Below are 20,501 nucleotides of genomic sequence, written 5' to 3'. Positions count from 1 at the left end.
CACAGTTGTTTGAAAAGCCTGTCCTGACTCTGGAGTTCAGATCATAACTGAAGTGGATGATGATGTTCTGTGGTCCCTCTTAGAGAGGCTTGGGGGTGTTTCATACAGAATCTGTTTTCTGATATGGCCCTCTTCTCCAGCCTAAATTTGTTCTATCAAACAAAAGCTTAGGAAAAGAATGAAGCTTCCAATCTAGCCTCCCTAAACACAAATTACTTACATTTACATCCATCAAAAGCAACTCATCTTGCAAAAAATGCTTACTTAGTCTTGATCCTGTTTTACTCACAGGCTGTTCTGGAGAACAACCCTACTGCAATCAGGGCCAGGTGATCCATTCCTGACACCTTGTGTCATTCATGCTTCTCTGTCTTCAGAGTGTGACTGTTCTCAGCCTTTCCACTTTGGGCCAAAACAGAAGCTCTGCTGCCATCTTCCCACCTGGAGCACTGAAAGAACTCCTCCTCCTCTTTTACATTATGGATCTGGGTGAGCAGAAGAGCATGGCACAAACCTTTGGGCTTCAAGTTCTTTGTGATGGCTTTTTCACACTTACACTTCCTTCAGCTGAGAAACTGTTCACAGATGATAAATCATACTCGGTTTCTATGGCTTGGCCTTATCTGGTTCTCTGCACTTCTGCAGATCCCCAGAGATGCTGATATGGGTTTCCATTCCCAGAGACATTTTACTCTCAGCCAGTGACAACCAGTCACTGCTGGTGACACCAGTCTGCCACTTCAATACCAATAAATACAGATCAAGATCTGACTGTGCATTCTTTCCCACAAGGTGCTTAGACTGTAGAACAACATTTTTCACCTGCCTGTTGTAAAAGGGAGGTAACAAGGACTAGAGACTATATGTGTAAATTTAAACTTGAGTGTCAGCTGCATGGCCTGACTCCCCTGCCTGCTAGCACTCTTTATACCTTATCAGATGTTAGATATACTGTGTTTTGTAAATACTGATCTAATCCATATCTTTTCTCATAAGTGATGATGTCTTATAGGAAGGCTGCACCAGGGAAGTGAAAAGAGCTGTTTGGAGTACTAAGGAAATCTATAGCTACTCTGTTTTACAAGACTAATATTTCCTGAACAACCATAGTAAAATCTTGTGCTTCCCTTCTACCATTTTATTTCAAAGGCATAAAGCTTCAGCCTTGCTGCACTTTCAAGTCTAACAAAAAAATCCCTCTGGCTCTTCATTCAAGTTTATCAGACTCTAAGTGACCCTTCTGCAATCTTTATAAGAGGGTTTCTTCTTGCCTGTGGCCTTTTATAATCACCATCTTTCTACCTATAAAATAGACTCCAGCCCTTAAGCCCAACCTGAATGGCAGCCTAAGCCTCCTGAAGGGGCTATTGAATTTGAACAGACCTGTGCTTTGTTGCTCTGTGGAGAGTTCTGGGAATACAGCTGATATGTTCAGCACAGAGAAATACATGGCACTTTGTCCCTGTCCTTACCCCCTTGAAAATACCAGGAAATATTTATATTTCCTTTTTATTTACACAGTTATTTTAAGCCTGTACCAAGTAGTAGAAAAGTGCACCCACATTGTTGGTTTGATATTTTCCCTCTTGACTGCCAGAATCAAATTTAGGTTTTTGTGCACTGTCAGGGAGCATCTGGGGAGAAAAACTGGTTCCTGGCACAGGAGCTACAGGGACCCAACCCTCTAGAGCTTCAGTCCTGCCAGAGGAGGCAAAAGCACTTGGGCATTACACCAGTTTTGAATTTGACCTTGGTCTATTTATTCAGTCATCAGCTCTTCTGGCTCTAATATGCTCCTCTCCTGCATGGGATTTTTCCTCACATTGTCCACATCACAGGTCTACCACATAAATCACACAGCAACCAAAAGCAGCTCAAGGGGATGTGTACAGCCTCCTGGAGCTGTGTGGAGGGCTTGGAGGAGAAAGAGCACCTCTGTGCCTCACAGGAGAACAGAGCAGCAGAAGTGCCTTCAAAACAGTCCTGCTAATGCCAGCTCTCTCACCAGCAGGAATATTGCTAAACCTGACAGGACTGCATTTCTTCTTAGTTCACTCTGTCCTTACAAGGATAATATATCCTTACTTACAAGGTTTCACAAGAAAAAACAGTTTGTTGGGGGGAAAAAAGGAGCAAGGCTTAAGGTGATTTACTGAGGAGTGAGAGAGGCAGAAGAGTCTGATGACTTTATTGTCCTCTCACCAACCATCCTCCAGCTCTGGAGTGTTCATCCCCATCCCTGCCCCCATCCCAACCTGCTGCAGAATTAACATGGGAAGAATCTTCCCTTTAAAATGAAACCACTTCCCCAATCAGATGGGTTTTCTGAATCAAGAACTTCCTTTTCCCCACCTCCTCTCCTCTGAGTATCTCTGACTAAAGCCTCTCACTGCTCATTTTAGTTTCCTCAAACAGAGATTCCCAAAAAGCTGCTGGGATGGGAAATGCACTTGTGCACTTGCATTTCAGAAGTAGCCAGTGAGCCCCTGTCAGCTCATCGAAACATCCACACACAGTTTCCACAGCCACAAGCTTGTGACATGCGATCGGGGGGAGATGAAAGGAAGGGAGGAGTCTCAGGGAAACCCGCCCGCCCTAAAGCTGCTGCGGGCTGGCTCGCTGGCTCCAAGTTGTTTCAGTTCTGTGAAGCATCTGAACGAGCCGAATACAAGGAGGAACAACACTCGTGTCGAAAATACATCGTGCCCTTCAGGATGGACCTGTGTCCTGCTGGTAAGCCTCAACCATGGTGTGATTTTTTGGGGGGTGAGGGCTGTGCACTCAGCTTGATGGAGCAGAGCGCAGTGTGGAGTTCCAGCAGCCAGAGTGGATGCTGCGGCTGGTGGCTGGAGGAGTGACATGCTGGAAGATCCCTGGTGCTACAGTTAATTGCTTGTCAGCCTTCAGCATTAAGCATGGGCTTCTTTTCACTTGCTCTCCCATCAGGACAAATTTTCCCACTGAATGCCCTTTGTGCTGAGATGCTACTGCTGGGATTCCTCAGGCGAATCTGATTCCTGGCGATGCTGGGCTGAGCTGGGCACTGACTCCTGGCTATCAATGGTGTGTGTGACATTCAGGGTGAGCACTTGCAGGCTTTGGCTTCTCTTCATTCAACTCTGGCAAGCTCCTCAGTGGTGTTTCCCTACAGATCCCAGGAGCTGGTTTGCCTTTGTGGAGCCCCTCATGCAGTTTGGTGTCCCAGTGCAAAGCTCTTGCAAGGCTTTGGTACTGAGGCCTCTCTTGCTCATGGCCATGTTTAAGGTAAATGAGTGTATTAGGGTTCTAGAAACTCCAAGTGATCTACAAGTGGGCCTGCCTGGCCCTGAAATAATCTCAGTGGGCAGATGTGAGTGAAGGGAAATAAGCCACATCTGAGGAACTGAGAGAGATCTTAGGTTTTATTTCCTGCTTCGGCAGGTGGTGGATGAAGTGTTTGGGATTCAGCAAGGAAAGGCACACCGTGAGAATGAACATTTCCAGCTTCTGGCTGAGGAAGCTCTGACTGTGTGTCTGTGCAAAGCCAGCAAAGAGGGAGAGCTGAATGGGAACAGCCTGAACAAGGGGCAGAAAGAAAAAGGATCACCTTGCAATGTCTCTTCTTGATCTGACTCTGTCCTCTCAGGCTTTTGTGTATAGGATATGGAGCACAGAGTGAAAGCAAAAAGCAGTGCCCAGTTTCAACAAGTGTTGTGTGCTTTTTAGCTCTGAGGTGTGCAGCCAAGGAAAGGGCTTGCTCAAACCACATACCAGCCTTGCTTACCTGGGAAATTAGCTGTAGGAGCTGAGTTCTTCCCAAGCATCTGACTGGTGTTGAATGCTGGTGAAAGTGAGTCTCTTCAGATCACCCAGCACTCACTGCTGAAAGCAACTGTGGACAAAGCTTCTGCAGGACAAACTGGGCAGGAGGAGGGATAACTCATATTTGGCTATTTATTTTGGGGTGTGCCTTCCACAGAAACAGAGAGTCTCCTAACTGAAGCTATGACACAGTAGTGTCAAGTTATATGTTACAGAGTTAAATATGTCTCGAAAGTTACACATTCAAGCAAGTATACTTTCAATGAAGTATACACACTGCAATGGTACAATGAGATCCTATTCAGCCACAGTGTGGGTTTGCTCAGCTCTGGGTAGAGGCAGAGCCTGGAGACAGGCAATGCTTGGAGAGATGTGCTGGCTCTGACTGATACTTTTGCTCAGTCCCATCCTGTCACTCCACAGCTGGTTGAGAAGTACGATTGTTTGATGCTGAACTCCCTTGGGAGCCAAGGCTGCCAACCAGAAACAGTTTTCCAGTGAGCTTTAGTGTACTGAACGCATTTGGAATTGCTTTATGGCATGATTGTCCTGAAGGTCAGAGATGCATGTACACCTTTCCCTGGGGCCACTCCTACCTGGAGATGCAATGGTCCTGTTAGGTTCACATCCATTTGCAGGTAAGACTTGCTGCCTTGGGGAGGCTGCTCTCCCTGCAGTGTGTGTCCTCTTCCAGCTCCTCTCAGAAGCCTCTCAGGACTGTCTGGGTGAGGCCACAGAGCTGGTGTGCCAAGCCCTTGAGTTGGATGAGTGAAACATGGGAGAGCTGACTGGAGCTCTGGCATCCTGTGCTGGGATGGGTGGGGTAAGAGCCACAGTCAAAAGGCACTGGAAGCTTTCCTGAAGGATTGATGGAAGTTGTCCTGTGGGATTAGGGGACCAGGAGGCAACATAAATTCTTCTTCCCACCTTTCCCTCAATAGCTGAAATGTGCAAATGAAACCTGTTGGGATTTTTGTTGAATTTCTTCTGACACAAGCTGGCAGAGAACTGTGGAGTGGAGATACACATGGTTGGAAGGATTTGAGCAGCTGAAAGGCTTTCTGTCATATCCCTGTTACCAGAGTGGTACCTGGCTGTGGAGGTGGTCTGTACTGGAGATGACACAGCAGCCATATAATAAAAGAAAAGGAATTTCAGGTGAAATTTTCCTACCAGAGAGCCTCCTTCAGGCAGAAGCTGCCCATCAGGCTGCTTTGCTTGTGCACTGCCCTGGGTAGAGGCACCCAAACCCTTTAGCAGCTACACTCAAAGCCCTTAATTGCCTTGCAAATTAGCCTGATGAACCTGTGCTGTCCTACTGTGGGTGTGTAACACATGGATGGTCTGCAGCCACAGACAGAATCGTCCTTCATAACCTTCCCCTGCTGCTTCTGCAGTCTCTCCTGGGTGGTCACTTCCCACTTACATCTCTGCTTCAAAAGCCATCTTCCTATTCACATAATTTTCCATGGAACTGAAAGCCTCAGTTAGCACCTGGATGGTTCAGCACAGCCCTTTGCAATGGGAAATGTAACAGCAAACACAGAACTCTCTGCTGGCCACACAAGTCCCCAGATGTTTGGGTAACTCCAACCTGCCCTCCAGATGGGGAGGCTGAAGGCATAAGTCACCACAACTGGAATTGAAGTCTGTGTACTGTTTTGAGTGGCAGCACTGAAAAAACAGTCCTGGTTAGTTCATTAAGAACTGGCAGGTCTTTCTTTCTGGCTCTGCCCTGGGAGTGGGAAAACAACCTCAGGAGCAGGTGTAAGACCCACAAATGTGATGCTGATGCACCCCCCTTTGAACATTTGCTCTCTGGAAATAAATTCCAAACAGGAACCTAATGCCCTCTCTGGAGAGCATACTAGCCATTTTTCTGTGTGTGTCTGAACTGGAAAACCTCAGTGTTGGTTGGGCTGACAGCATTCTTCTGAAACCAGCGGGTGTTTTTGTGCTGTGTTCTTAATCAGGGTGAAATTTCCCCCTGTGCAGAGAACCCTGACCAGGGCTGTGCTTCATCTGTGTGCTGACCTGGTCCTAGAGGGAAGTGGAACTGAGGTGGTGCTGAGGACTTTGACAAGGCTGAGGCCATTCCTCAATCTCTTGGTAGAGGGCTGGACTCCTCTGCGAGTGTCCAGAGTGAGCCAGACCTCAGAATTATTTTCCAAGGCAATCAAGAATTTAAGCTGTCTAGGAAACCTAACAAAGACCCTCTCTGCAGCTCCATCTAAGTTGCCCTGAAAGTTTGATCCATGCATTTTTTTCCATACTGTGTCACCCTTTCCTGCCTTTTTACCCTTAGATTCCTCCCCCTTCCCCATGACTCAGTCTTTTTCTCCCCTGCTCTCCCCACACACACAATCCTTCCCACACTTTTCTCATTCTGACAAACTGGGCAGATGGGCGTTGGGAGTTGGGGTTTTCAGATGTTCAGGAGGAAGGGAGCCTGCATTATTTATGGTTTTGTTTGGGGTCGTGTGGGTGAGATGGCATCCTCTGGGAGCCTCATAACTCTTTGAGATGCTTTAGGCTGCTTTAATAGACACAGAACAACTGAAACAAAGCAACCAGCCACACCACAGAGCTTGCTGATGGGGAGGGGAAAGGCAAGGTTCCTCAGGTCTGTCCTCCTACAGTGCTTTTGTGGAAAGAAACACAGGGCAAAAGGTCTTAGTGGTAATTTGTCAAGGAATCACCCCAGTGATTCCACAATTACAAGCCCTGACAGGACTGAGAGAGATACAGCTGGAGAGACTGAGAGGCTGCCCTCCCCTCCTGCAGACACCACAACTGCAGGGCACTGCTCAGAGGCACAGGGCTGACATTCAAAGGGAAGTCAGCAACACACCTAGCAAGTATCAGAGCCACTGCATGGTTTTGGTTGGTTTTCTTGTGGTTGCTTTTCGTTTGCTTATTCTTTGTTTGCTAACCTTCCTGCTTGCTTTGGTTTTCCCCTCACCTACAGGTTTGGCTGCCCTGAGCTGCTGGATGCCACAGGCTTTCCTTCCCTCTTGACTGGCTTCAGCAATCAGTCAGCTTCTTGCAGCTCCTCTTGCAGGGCTGGGAGGGCACCTGGGTCCTTCCCAGCCTGGCTTCATGCTGACTCCTTGTGCAGTGCTTTACTCCCACAGACTCAGCAGCCTCTCCCCAGGGAATGCAATGCTTGAAACCAGCAGGAAGAGTGACAGGAGGGAAAAGTAACAGGAATGTACTCAGTGCATGGAAATCCATCCAGCCAGGAGGATGGGGCAAAGATTAGGACTGGGGAAGGCAGGTCTTTCTGAGCAGTTGTGGCCGTAACAGGAAAGAAGCATACTAAGATGAGTGCCCTTGTCCCCTTTTCCTTCTGTCAGTCGTGGTTGTTTCCTTCCCGTTTTTTCCTCCACTCGTATTTATAGTAGTTGTTTTGCATGTGAGATCCACACTAAGAGAGTTTCCAACGCATCTGGTAATACTTCCCCTTTTTCCAGGAAGACAGGAGGCCCAGGGGATTTTGGCTTATGAAACTATGGAGAAGGAGCAGTGACTTGACCTCAGGGAGCTTTATCTTGCTTTAGTGTTTAGGTGCAGTGAGGACTCTGTCTGCAAGTTCAGCAGTGACCTCCAGTCCTCTCAGCCTTTTGTGAGCTCTGCCTTTTTCCTTGGGCCTCACCTTCTGCTTTGCCTCCTCTCCAGGGCTGCAGCCTTCTCATTCTCCTTGCTGAAGAGGCTGTGTTTCACCTGGATTATATTTAGCAGCAATGCAGTCGCCTCAATTCTTCTAAGTATTTTATGAGTCATGTTGTGGTCGCCTTGTCTCTGCTGCTCTTTGTTCAAGCTCCTGTGCATTACTAGGAAGCCTGCTAATATTTCTGCATTAACTGTGGTGCACAGAACAGCAGCTTCCCAAAGACATTCCTTCTTCAGCAAGGCTTTCATCCCCCAGATCCTGCCCTCACACTTGAAAAACCTTGGTTTTATCTCTTAAGCCGTTCCTGACTAGCTATGGCAGATCAATTCTTGAAGCCAGTGGTATTCTTGGGAGGTTTGAATATACACAAAGTATTTAGGTCACAGACTTTCAGCACCTGAAGATAACTGAGATGAAAACCACCAGTTTTAAGTGCTGAGAGGCTGGGGCAGCTTTTCCCATGGTATGTTGGCCCCAGCACTGTTTTCACAGGCATCTCTATTCTTCCAGAGTCAACTGACTTGAGTGGGGCTGAGGTGGCTGAAATAGAGACAATCAGGAAGCACAAACAGGAGCTTCTGGATGACATTAAGGTAAGGACCATCCTGCCCCTCATGCCTGCCTAGCCTTCTTTGCATAACAGTCCAGGCCATGCAGAAGTGCTCCTGCACAGAAGACATTTTCTCTGTCATGATCTAGCTTCAGTTTTAAACTTCAGGCTGCCCTGGCCTGTTTTCCACCAGGGTATACCAGCCTGTGCTACTCTTTGCTGCAGGAATCATCAGCTGCCATAATGGGATGCTTGAGAAAGGCTGGTCGGATTTCTGAGCACAGATGAGCTGGGATTGCATATTTAGGATTAAAGAAGTGTCTTCAGTAAATCATACTGGCAGGCATCTGGCTCAGCATTTATGATTATTTTTAATCACTGATTACCTATCAATGGCATATCAGTCCCAATTGCCTGCAGCATCCTCCTGTGTTTATCCAACTTTTGTTTCCTTCATGGAGCTCTAACCAGTCCTCCATGAAGGATCCTGTCTCTTTGAAGAGATCTCATGGCAGGACCTTCCACACAAGTTTCTGTGGTTGAACTTGCTTTTCTCCTGTTCTTTTAGCAGACCCAACCATTTCTCCAATGACTCCTAAAATGTCTGAAAGTAACAGATTCAAAACCAGTCAGTAACACTGCATCCCAGTCATGCACAGTGCTGTCCTCTTTCCATTCTGTTCTGCCTCCACCATGAAATGTGGCCTCCCATTTGAGAGAGCTTATTGCACTGAATCATTGGACTTGGACTGATTTTCCCACAACATGAAGCTGTCCAGATGCCTGGGGAATAGCTGCAATATTTCCTGGCAGAGACGAAAGGATTAAGCTAAACGACATATTACTTCTCAGGCTTCCAGACCCCCTCTCTCTGCTGCAAACCAGAATGGTCTCTTGTCCCCTCTTGCAAAACAGATAATGAATGTATTGTCCTGTGTTTTGCTCATGTGTGGTTCCTCCCTCTTCAATTTTCAGAACAGGCCATGGGCACAGGATATTTGAATAGGAATACTGCATTTTTTTGCCCACTATGGACAAAGGAAGGTTGCTAAGCAGCACAAACCCATATTTTAAAACCCAAAGCCATTAAGCAATGGGGTATGGATTGTCCAATGGAGCAGAATGAGTTTAGGTGAAAAGAGTATCTTAGAATGAGAGACATTTTCCCCAGGAGATTTTTTTTCAGAAAATATCTATCAATACCCTTAAACACAAAGATCTGGGGGGATGTCTGGGGGAAGGGATGGGTCTTGGCTTGTCAGTAACACTGCCAAAAGACATTAGTGAATAAAATAGCAAAATTGATAATAATTTGAAATTTGCAAGCTAAGGTCATGGCTTTGTCACATCTGTGCAACACCTAAAGCTTAGTAAGGAACACTCACAGCTCTGGGGACTAATGAAGCATAACAGAAGGTGGCCAAAGCAAAACTGAAACCTAGAAGCTCTTTCAAATTATGAGCAGAAATTATTGCAGAAATTCAATTTCTCTATCTGATTATCTGCTCCATCCACACCCCCATTCCTTGATGAGAAAGGATCTGTCATAAAATAACCCTTCTTCCCCTTGTATGGGGAAGAATTTGGGTGATTCCTGGAAGAGAGTTGTGATGCACTTTGGCTTTGAGGTGGACCACAACTGCAGGATGGAAGCAAGGAGATACAGACACCTTCATTTCCTTGGCAACACAGAATATCCAGCCAAGAATGCCATGGTCTGTCATGAGCCTAAAGAAAAGCGAATTCCACAATTGATTTTCTAAAATTTGGGAGTAATTACTCTACTTTTACTCCTCCTCTCTTTTTTCTCCACCTGAAGACAGGTGGTAAATACCTGAAGACTAGCTCAGTGGTATTTGAATGACAGGTACATCAAAAACTCTGTGTTTCACAATTCAGCCACTCCAGGTTCACACTGATCTCACAGTTAGCAGTTCCACTTCCCCTTTCCTGGACGTGTAGCAGGACTGTGCAAAGTAAAATCTCAAAGGAAATGGGCACGATGGAAGCATTCTTGCAGCTGACATTGTTTGAGGAACTGAAATCAGCAGTGGGGTGAGTTCTCTGGCACTCACCACACTGATTGAGCTTGGCTTTCCCAGTCTTGATTGACAACAGACATGAGAATATCTTTCTCTTTCCACTTGTTTTCCTCTGGAATCCAGCAGGGTCATTCCAGAGCAGGGCCCTTTTCATAGGCATCCTTGGCTGGTCCTGAGCACCTGATCTATCCTTTTCCTATGACTGAGGGAAGAAGTAAGACATGCTCTGTGTGTGGCTGCTGTTTTCCCCTCCATTGCCTTCATCTTCCTGATATTTCCTTTACAGAAGCTGAAGGAAGAGATTGCTGAGGTGTTTGCAGAGATCGAGTGTTTCCAACGTGGAGAGGAGAAGCAAGAGACAGACAATAATCCTGGAGAGCAGACCAGGCAAGTGGAATGAGTATTCCTTTGCTTACAAAGTCTCCCTTTTGAAGCTGAGAAAATGAAAACACTGATGGGAGTTGGTTCACAGCAAGGACAGGGAAATGAGGCCAGGAATACCTTTCTCTCCTCTTAGATTTCTCCTTATTCCTGGATAGTCAGACACCCAAGTCACCTTGTGAGTGAAATGACATGGTCCTTTATTCTAAGTTTGACTTTCCTTCTCTTTTGCCTTTGCAGCAAGCTGTCACAGAGGGATAAGATTCTGTCCCTGGGCCGGAAGAAATTCAACATGGATCCTGAAAAGGTAGGAGTTTGCTGTAATGTGATAGAGGTGGGTGAACTAAGAAGAAAGTGAGAAGTTCTGAGAGTGTGTCAGGTTCCTCGGCTCATTCAGAACAGAAGAGGACAAGCTGCCTCTGTCATTTTGGAAACAGTTTTGGTTTTGGTGGCATTGGCTAAACTGTGGAGTAAACAGAGCTTTTCCACTTTCTGGGGCTCTGCCCAGTGGTGTCAAGACTCCATAGCCTCCAGCCCTCTGCAGAAAGTCCTAAAACCATCACGATTAAGTAGAGAAGATGTGAGAAAGAAGTTCCCTCTTCCTTCCTCCTGGAGGCGGAGCGCTTTTTGAGCTCTCAAGGAAAACCACAAGCTGTGATGGAGAGATAGCTGATCATCAGCTAAGCACCACAGCTGACACCTCGGGTGTCAGCTGACACCTCGGCTCTGTGTGACAGCTCCTCACTCCTCCTCTGTGCCCTGCTGAGAGCGTCAAGATGCCTTCCCCAGTGTCCACAGCTCAACTGGAGTGCTTGCCCGTCCCCTGGGCATGGCTCTGCCAGTGGGAGCTGTTTTAGAGCAGTAATGTCAGAACTCACAGTGAGAATAGGTTTTATTGTGCCTTTCTGGCTGACCTTGGTTTGAAGCCCCCGAGGCATCTCTCTGTGTGGCACTGTGCCATGCTGTGCTGGAGCACCCAGACTAATTCTAACCCCAAACCAGTTTAGCTCTGTTAGTTCAATGACAGCCAGGCTGGTCAAAATGTTATATACTGTGTGCCTGCATTATGTGGATCTCTGATCGTTGCCTCCCTCTTGCTGAGTGCCATAGAGCAGGAGGTGCTGCAATGCAAGGAAATTTCTTTGCCCCTCCTTTCTAAGGTTACACTCCATCCATGCAATGCTGATACTTATAAATGAGATCTATCTCCAAGATCCCCTGGAAAGTTCCTGAGGCTAGAGGAGGTAAGCATTAGGCATCTGGAGGATAAAAACCTTTGGGGAGAAACATTTTCTTCTGGAAAATGGAGCCCCATCATCACTGCAATGCTTTTCAAAATTAGATTGATCTTCCTGGAAATCCATCTGTGGAAAAAGAAAGGAAAATAAAGTGGAAAAAATCTCACAAAAAATTCTATTTCTTCTTTTGAAACTGCTTTTTCTTTGGGGCATTTTAAAAATAGTTTCATATATATTACAAGGCAAAGTGAAAAAATTCTGTTGAAATAGAGCATTCTGATGGATCTAAAACAATTTTCATTCCTTTATTGCATATTGCAAGGAGAATTGCACTGTGGTCTGGAGAACTGCAGTGTTGTTAGATATTGTCAAGAATCTTCTGAACAAAGCCTCAGCTTTTTCTCTGGCTGAGAAAAACTTCATTTGAAAAATCATGAAGTTCTCTCTAAAATAGGATATTGACTCTTTGCACAACCCAACTCACACCCTCTATATTCCTTAAAAAGCATATTCCATCCTTATTGTCTAGGAGGGATGGAGTGAAAAGATTGCAGACTTCTCTGTTCTGTGGCATAGAAGAAAAATCTAGGAAAAAATTGTTTTAAGTTGTCTCAAGCCCATGTTTTTGTCTGAATACATTTTTTTATTATGCCTTCTTTTAAACAAACAATTTTTCCTTTAAGTTAAGTTAATTTAGAAAAAAAAGAACATTTAGGATCAGAACATTAAGACATTTTGATTGAAAATACTAAAATTAATTATTTTGACTTTGCCTTTTTGGACTTTCAATCTACAATGCCCTATTCTGTTTGTTTGAATTACCATCCCAGTGAAACATTTAGCCAAACCTAGGGATGAAATGAAAATGGGACTGATGACCCAGAGCAGATGAAGAGGGATTGCATAAAGATGAGAACATCTCTTTGGTCTCCCATAAAGGGGCTAGAGAGGAACAGAGGAGGCAAGTCCATCAAAGCTAAGGAAGGCTGATATCAGAGTGTTGGGATCCTCCTTTCTCATTAGACCACAGAGCTCTTTTACTGCACTGTGTTGCTTCTCCTTCCCAGGGGATCCAGTACCTGATTGAGCACCAGGTGTTGTCCTCAGACCTGCAGGAGATCGCCAGGTTCCTCCACAAGGGTGAAGGCCTGAACAAGACAGCCATTGGGGATTTCCTGGGTGGCAGGTGAGCAACCCAGGCTGAGGAGACAGACCCCTCTGAAATACCATTTGGGATGGCCTGGGACAGACCTCAGCCAGGTGCCAGGGCTGAACTTATCTCCACAGTGGGCTGGGTGGGCAGGGCACCCTGGGAGGGTTTTTGGAGTGTGACAAAGGCTGGCTGTATGGGTTATCTTTCCTCCTGCCTGTAATGGGATCAGTCCTCCCAGACAGCAGTGTGCACCTTGGTTTCTTCTTGGTCAGAGAGGAAGTGAGACTGGGATGGAGCCAGGTGTGTGTCATCACACCAAGGGACATCCAAACTGAGCAGGGTCAAAGCTCTCATCTGACCTTTTCTCTATCCTCTCCCAGGGACCCCACAAACATTCAGATCCTCCAGGCTTTTGTGGCATGTCACCAGTTTGCCAACCTCAACCTAGTGCAGGCACTGAGGTGAGTGAGCATGCCTGATGCAGGGGACAATGCTGGAGCCTGCTCAGCCCCTGGCTCTTACCACCCAGGAAGGGCAGGATTGAAATGGGAGCTTCCCAAGGCCCTGCTGCATGTGTTGGCTCCAGGGCTGTTGCTCTGTGAGGTGTCAACAGCTTCTCAGGGGGGCAGGAAACACTTTCATGGCCCCTTGATTAGAGTGGCCCCGTGCAGAGAAGTGGGTCACTGTGGCTTCGGTGTCTGGGAGGATGGAAAAGTTATTTTTTGCAGCAGGAAACGTCTGTCCGCAGTGCCCTTTACATCAATAAGAAAGTCATTCCATTTTAGGGCACCTTGGTTTGTTACAGGGCCCCTCCTGGCAGGACTCTTTCTCTTGAGGTCTCCTTGCCTTGCAGTGTGCTCCTTAGGGAAGCAGAGCCATGATTTCTGGGAGTTCTACTTCCTGCATTTAGAGAGTTTGAGGCTGAAATATCCAGGCAATTTCTAGAGAGGAGCAGAGCTCCTGTGTTGTCTCCCCAGTGTGATGGGATCACTTCTCTTATTTTTGTTGTGTGGCATGGGTTGAGAGAAGGGATCAGTGTCCCTTGCACCCACCCTGACCAGCTCTCTGGCACTCTGCTCCTGGCAGACAGTTCCTCTGGAGCTTCCGGCTGCCTGGGGAGGCACAGAAGATTGACAGGATGATGGAGGCATTTGCCAACTGGTACTGCAAGTGCAACCCAGGAGTATTCCAGTCCACAGGTACCTATGGGGAGAAGGCCTGTAAAGCTGAGCAAAGCTGTTTGCCAGAGTGAGGAGCCTTCCTTTTCCATTCACTAAGCACGGGGAGCATCACTTGGAAGTGCATTTCCCCTTGAGCTGAAGGAGGCAGCCCAGTCCCTGTGAAGCTTTTCAGTAAACTGAGCACCTTCAGTCCTCCTTTTGCTGCTGTGCTCCAGTCCATCCCAATGGGAAATAGGCTGGAGAAGTGCTCCCAGCCTCACAGGAGGTATTACCTTATCACAGCCAGGATAGCTCTGGCAGGTGTAAGTCTGCAGAAACTTCCCTGCTGGCAGAGCTGTTATTAGACTACATCTGCCCAACTTGGCCCCATTATCCTGAGGGCATGGAATCACCTCCATCACTGGAGATGAACTCTGTCCTTCTTTTTCCTAGCAGAAGGAACATCTCCCTTCATCTCCCTTCATCTCCCTTCATCTCCTACAGATGAGAGGGTGACTCTCTTCTTCAGTGACTAGAAACCACTTAGGTGTGGATTGATCTGCCCTCTAGCACAAGTGCCACTCATCCTGGTTGTCTTTCTCGTTGCTAGATACCTGTTATATTCTCTCCTTCTCTATCATCATGCTTAACACCAGCCTGCACAACCCCAATGTGAAAGACAAACCTCACTTTGAAAGGTTTGTATCCATCAACAGAGGCATTGACAATGGACGGGACCTGCCAGAAGAGCTCTTGAAGGTGAGAAGAATTCCCATTTTCTCATCCCCTGGGGTCCACTGAGAATCAAAGGTGCAGAGACAGGGGGTGCATCCATTAGCAAAGCTGCAGCTGGCATTTTCCCATTTTCCCAAAGGGATGGGGTCTGCCCTGTGAGGCAAGGGAGAGGTGGGCAGCCTGCCTGTGTATCTGGCTTCATCCAAAATAACTTCTGTCTTGTGTCAAAGAGACTGCCTACATCCCACACCTGGGTTTGCTGAGCAGCATCTCCTCAGGGTAAAAGCTTCAGATCTTTCTCCAGGATGTCATTTCTTGCAGGCAATTTGAGGGAAGTTGCAGGAGCCTGTAGTCTATTTTTTTCCCCCTTGGCTTGGGATTTGTGTAATGAATGATGGCAAACACAATGGTGTGAGCAACATTTCAGTATCCTTTGAAAGCCAGCAAGCTGCCTCCCTGTCACTGTGCTGATATGAATGTCACCCTTTGTGTCCCTCGGCGCCAAAGCTTTGGTTCTGTGAAATGTACCTCCTTGTGGCCATGTGGCTCTCCGTGCTGGTCTCTCTGGAATGCCACTTCCTGGCAGAGTTTGGGATCACCAGCCCAGGGTCTAAATAGGGCTACACCTCTGCCCTGTTGAGTCCCAAAAGCTGCCCACAGCAGCACTTGTGACATGCCAGGTTTGGTCACTGCAGCCTGTCTTGCTATGCAAGCACCATTTTGTGCCTCTGATTTTCCAAACTGAGACTCCTTTTATTATGTGAGATGCAGAGAAGAGCTGGTGAACCCCCTAGAGACCCTGTGGGGTGCAGACTGGGGGTTTTTGTACCCCCAGTGCTTACTTTCCACTCCCCTGCCCTTCACCCAGCTTCCCTTGTGAAAATAGTGATGGAGCAGATGGACCTAGGACAGCTGTGTACAAGCTTTGCCAGAAATCAATATTTTTTCCTTCCTTTCTCTCTCCCTGCCCACCAACGCTGTGGGGCAGAACCTGTTTGAGAGCATAAAGAACGAGCCGTTCTCCATACCAGAGGACGATGGCAATGACCTCACCCACACTTTCTTCAACCCCAACCGTGAAGGCTGGCTGCTGAAACTGGGTAAGGGGGAGGGCTGACCTGGCTCCTCTGACCTCCCTGCTTGCCTGCCTCCCACCCTAAATCTCCCCCGGGAACCTGCTGTCATCTCTGCTGTCCTTTGCTCCTGTCGGCTGTGGCGGGCTGAGGCTGACACCTGCTGTTGGAACCAGCTGCCTGCTCCCTCATCCCAGCTCCTGCAGGCTCTGTCTGCTCAAAAAGGGACTCAGAAACGTGTCCTTTCCCATTCCCAGCCCCATCAGAGTAAAACTGGCTCCGTGTGTGAGTGTCCACCACATGGTATCGCCTCAGTGATACCACAGTGTCTCCTTGGGGCTCACTTACAGGGATAGCTGGGTGGGTGTGACTGTGTGTGCATGTCTGGAGCTGGGGGGAAGGACAGAAAAACGTGTGACTAATGATTTCTGAACCTCACTGCCTTTAGGAGGACGTGTGAAAACCTGGAAACGCCGTTGGTTCATTCTGACCGATAACTGCCTGTATTACTTTGAATATACCACGGTAAAGGCTTAACTCATGGTTGGGAAGCTGTTCTGGGTGGTTATGAGCCTCTAGGGGGGCAGGGAGGAGCAGAGGGTAGGGGGCAAGGCTTCTCTTCTATTCTGTGCTTCCAGACTGAGCTCACACTTCCACTCTCTCCTGTGCTGTTTCCTCACCTCCACTCTGGAGAAGGAGAGAAGTTGGATCACAGCTGTGATCTCCTCTGGATGAAGCTCCCCACTGTGTCAGTGGAGGGGATCTTCCCAGGTGTACTCTGCCCTTGCCACCTCCACAAAGGCACACCGAGGGGAAATCAGAGAGGTTCTAAACAGTGGCATAGATTTCGGGAGCATGTTGGGTGTTAATTCATGTTTCTTTGCCTTCAGGACAAAGAGCCTCTGGGCATTATCCCTTTGGAGAACCTATCAGTCCGGAAGGTGGATGATCCCAAAAAGCCAGTAAGTCTCCATGGGTTGATACTCTGCCCACACAGGCTGTTAGATGGGCAGAGGGAAGAGAAGATGCACACAAATCACTCCTACTCTGCTTGCTTCTCAGAGGGAAGGCGCCATTCCAAACTGCCTTGTGCTCCCACCTAAACATGACCATATTTTTAATTTATATTTCTGGTGTGAGTAGAGAGCTGTCCTTTGGCTGAATGTATTGTATGTTTTCACATGTGTACGTGTGTGTAGGGGGGCAGAGATGAATGCACACAGCTGACTTCCTACTTACTTTGCACCAGGGCATGTGGGTTTAATTTCTCTCCTCGGGACTCTCCATGATGAGTTACGGCACGTGGAGACCAAACAGAACTGTTGGTGTTAGGGAACTTGCCCAGGAAGTGACACATTTTTTGGTGTGTCTTTTGTGGATACTCCAATGTGTCATGGCTCTGGGAAAAGTGCCTTTTATCTGTGTGGTGGCAGGCAGAAAAAAGGATGTTGCATCTACTTAAAACGGGGAGGGATTTTCATGGGTGGAGTGGAGTGACAGATCCCAGAAGGTGTGTTTTGATAAATGTTATTGCTCCATCTCTCCATAAAGCCTGTTTCAGTGTCCAGTCCTTCACAGGAGGGATGTATTTATCTAAGAAGGAAGGTCATCTAATTCATAGAGAAATGTTTGGTGTGGGGAATGATAGGATCTGTTGCATTTTGGAGACAGGCTGCTCTCCTCCCCTCTGTAAGCTCTCTGAGCCTGTCACCCATGGCTGAAGGCAGCATTCTCCTTGGTCCACCTTGTCTTATCCTACTGCTCCATTTTGTTCCCTTTCTGACAGAACTGCTTTGAACTCTTCAATCCCAACTGCAAAGGGCAGAAGATCAAAGCCTGCAAAACAGATGGGGATGGGAAGGTGGTTGAAGGCAAGCATCAGTCCTACAAGATCTCAGCAGCCACGCCAGCAGAGCGTGATGAGTGGATTGAGGCAATACGGTGAGCAGAACTTGAGGTCTGAATTGTCTTTTTTTCAGCCCCAGGGACAAATGATCACTCAGTTTATTTGGCTATCAGAGCTTGCAAAGAGGAGTGGAGAGAGATGTTTGCAGTCTAACAACTATGGTAGCCCTTGACTTTAAAGAGTTTCAAAGTCCTGGAGAATCTCCAGCCACAGCTAAATTCTCTGTTGTGAGTCTGCAGACCTCCAGTCCTACATTTTGATAAGTGGTGTCTCTGTGCAGGTTCAGTTCAGTTATCTGTGATGATTTCCCTCATTGAATCTCTCACTTTTGCTCCCATTTCCTCTTATTTCCAGGACCAGCATCACACAGGATCCTTTCTATGATCTGGTCTCAGCTCGTAAGAAAAAGATTGCCAGCAAAAACTGAACCGTGACCTGGTCACTGCCATCAGGAAGCTGTAGGTTGTTGGACAGCTTCCCTCTCATGCTGGGCCCTTCCAGTGAAGAAATTTGGGAGCATTGGTTCCCTCTGCCTCCCACTGGGCAGGAAGATGACTGACAGGACAGCTTGCCCTGTTTGCTTCTTCCCTTTCCAAACTGAAGGCAGAGGCGCAGGGTGTGATCCACTGAGGACTGTCAGAACTGTGGGCATGGGGTTGCCCATGTCTGACCGTGAAGGCTCAACAGCAACTGCCCTTTGGGTTCTCCCAGACGGCCCCAGACATGTGGGACAGGATCTGAGAGGGGACAGGAATGTCTGCACAGTGTCTGCAGCTGAGCATGGTCCAGTCAGTTGCAGAGCAGAAAGGCCCCAGTGGTTTCTCTTCCATGAACAGATGTGTAGTAGTTGCAGGGTGGAGGCCACTGATATTTAGAAACTCACTGTGAAACCAGAGGTCAAGGTGAGATAAGAAGCCCTCAGTTCAGAAGAAATCTCTCTCTCCCCCTTCCTAAAACCTGTAGTGAGAGCTGTAATCCTGGGCAGTCCATGCTCTGTGCTCTGTGACTGAGTCATAGATTTAAAAAAGTTAAAGATGTTGGATCCCTATTCAACATAAGGAATAACTGAGCACAGGTATGCTGTGGGACCTGGGAAGCAGGTCTGGGTGTTTTGTCTCTCTTTTTTGAGACTCATGGACCACCATGGATTTCCTTAGGGAAGAAACCCAAACACTAGCTCTCCTTCTGGCTGATGGCTGCCCAACAAAGGTTGCTTCCTTGAGCAGCTCAGAGGCCTGGGTTTTGTATCTGAAGTTTTGCAACCAGATGGCATCAAAAACAAGAGGTTCATATACCTCCCCCACACCAGCACACACACACAGAGGCATTCATTCCCATCTTCACACAATGGTATCATCTGGAGTCTGGGGGTTTTTGCCTCTTGTGTACAGAAAGAAATAAAAGTGCTTGAAACAAGTCCAAAGCTCAGGGTAACGCGATCATTTTTGCAATAAAGTCAGAGGATGTGAGATAAGAGAATCATGTTCCTGCGCCCAGCAGAGCACTGCTGCGGTCTCATGGCTTTTTCCTTCCTGCAGAGGGCTGCATCTACCAGGCAATCTGCAGCAGGGCCAGCACATCCCCATTACTCATTCTGGTTATTTTCGCCCAAGCCACAGGAATGTTGAATTAATTTCAAGAGGCAGGGAGCGTATCTCGGAGTTGAGGCACGCGCTCACCCTGGAGAAGGAACGTGAAGGTTTTCTTCTGCTCATGCCTGCGAATGTCTCCTGTGCTGAATCTCTTTGTTACTGACGTGGTACGGAGTGAGTTTGCTGCCCACTGCTCTTGAGCACACGTGCTCACACTCACACACTCACTCCTGCTCTGGGTTCAGTGCAGGGACCAGGCTGGTGTTCAGAGGTGCAGGACAAGTCAGAATGTGGTCCCTTACCTTGGCAGCACCCCCCATGTCTGTAAGAGAAATATAAATGTACGTTTGGTTGGTGAGAGATGCCCCAGAGCCTAGGGCTGGGGGGAGAAATGTCTGTTCTCAGGCTTATGCTCTCTGTGACAAAAGCCATCCAAATGTAGTCTGGAGTCTGTCTCCTACCCACTGTCTGGTGCTGGGTCAGGGAATCCAGGCTAAGCCCTCCCTACACTTTACCTGGATCATTCCTATGACAGCAGGGTTTATCCAAGCTCTTCCCTGTCCTTCCTCATCCCCAGTCCTTCAAATTTTCTTCATGCTGTCTGTGTCCTTTCTCCTCCCTTCTTCCTCTAGATTCCCATACACTGCCGAGCAAAATCATTCCTAGCGGGGACAGGGTGGGAAGTACAACTTGAGAGAGGCAAAACAATGCACAGAGACAGGCAATTGTGTAATTTCCATCCATCAAACTAACCACAAGAGTCAGGAACCATGTTTTGTCTCTCCTAGAAACTGAGGTAGGGAGGGAGACAGACGGTAAATTTGAGTTTCAGTTGCCTTTCCTTGGCTCCAGCACAGAAAATGCATGTCTGAACTCCTTGCTACATGATGCCCCAGTCTCCTCAGTGTCATGAACGCAATGGTATGTGGTGTTGCCCACCGGAAATGCAACACATGCTCTGCCTGAGTGTTACATTGCTGATGGGCAGCACTCAGACAGAGCATGTGTTGCTCTGAAACCACTCTGCACCACCACAGAAATGTCTGAGTGGTGTCCTTGACCTCATGCCTCCTGCATCCCAATGTGTTTGGCATTGGTGTCTCAGGACAGGTCTATAAAACTCACCACCCACTCTGTGTGCTTTGACAGACACTCCTGGAGGCCTTGGAAATTTAGGATGGGAACAACTTGTGCCAC

At 47.6% G+C, this 20,501-nt stretch overlaps 1 protein-coding gene across 2 annotated transcripts; it reads left to right on the top strand.

The window, feature by feature from the left end:
* Positions 1 to 2,419: 2,419 nt before the first annotated feature.
* Positions 2,420 to 19,128, top strand: CYTH4 (cytohesin 4). Of its 2 annotated transcripts, none has more exons than XM_085048832.1 (13): positions 2,420 to 2,733; positions 7,985 to 8,067; positions 10,353 to 10,457; positions 10,692 to 10,754; positions 12,753 to 12,871; positions 13,219 to 13,299; positions 13,925 to 14,037; positions 14,609 to 14,757; positions 15,722 to 15,833; positions 16,255 to 16,331; positions 16,697 to 16,768; positions 17,593 to 17,747; positions 18,067 to 19,128. In XM_085048832.1, exons 1-13 carry the CDS (start codon positions 2,445 to 2,447, stop codon positions 18,137 to 18,139), a joined length of 1,491 nt encoding a protein of 496 aa, XP_084904958.1. In that variant the 5' UTR covers positions 2,420 to 2,444; the 3' UTR covers positions 18,140 to 19,128. The 2 variants fall into 2 exon arrangements, with proteins under 2 accessions (XP_084904958.1, XP_084904957.1); XM_085048831.1 differs by having other exon boundaries at positions 2,421 to 2,733; positions 10,353 to 10,453; positions 10,688 to 10,754.
* Positions 19,129 to 20,501: the final 1,373 nt, after the last annotated feature.

The sequence above is a fragment of the Lichenostomus cassidix genome, chromosome 1Aa (assembly GCF_008360975.1).
Source record: "Lichenostomus cassidix isolate B80296 chromosome 1Aa, HeHo_3.0, whole genome shotgun sequence".
In the NCBI taxonomy this organism is placed as follows: Eukaryota; Metazoa; Chordata; class Aves; order Passeriformes; family Meliphagidae; genus Lichenostomus; species Lichenostomus cassidix.
This window is presented reverse-complemented; position numbering and strand designations above follow the sequence as displayed.

Excerpts from the sequence above, each read along its gene's own strand:
- CYTH4 (XM_085048832.1), top strand. The coding sequence starts at position 2,445 with ATGCACTTGTGCACTTGCATTTCAGAAGTAGCCAGTGAGCCCCTGTCA. Across the intron at positions 2,734-7,984 it reads GATGGACCTGTGTCCTGCTG|AGTCAACTGACTTGAGTGGG; the intron begins GTAAGCCTCAAC and ends CTATTCTTCCAG. Across the intron at positions 15,834-16,254 it reads AGGCTGGCTGCTGAAACTGG|GAGGACGTGTGAAAACCTGG; the intron begins GTAAGGGGGAGG and ends CACTGCCTTTAG.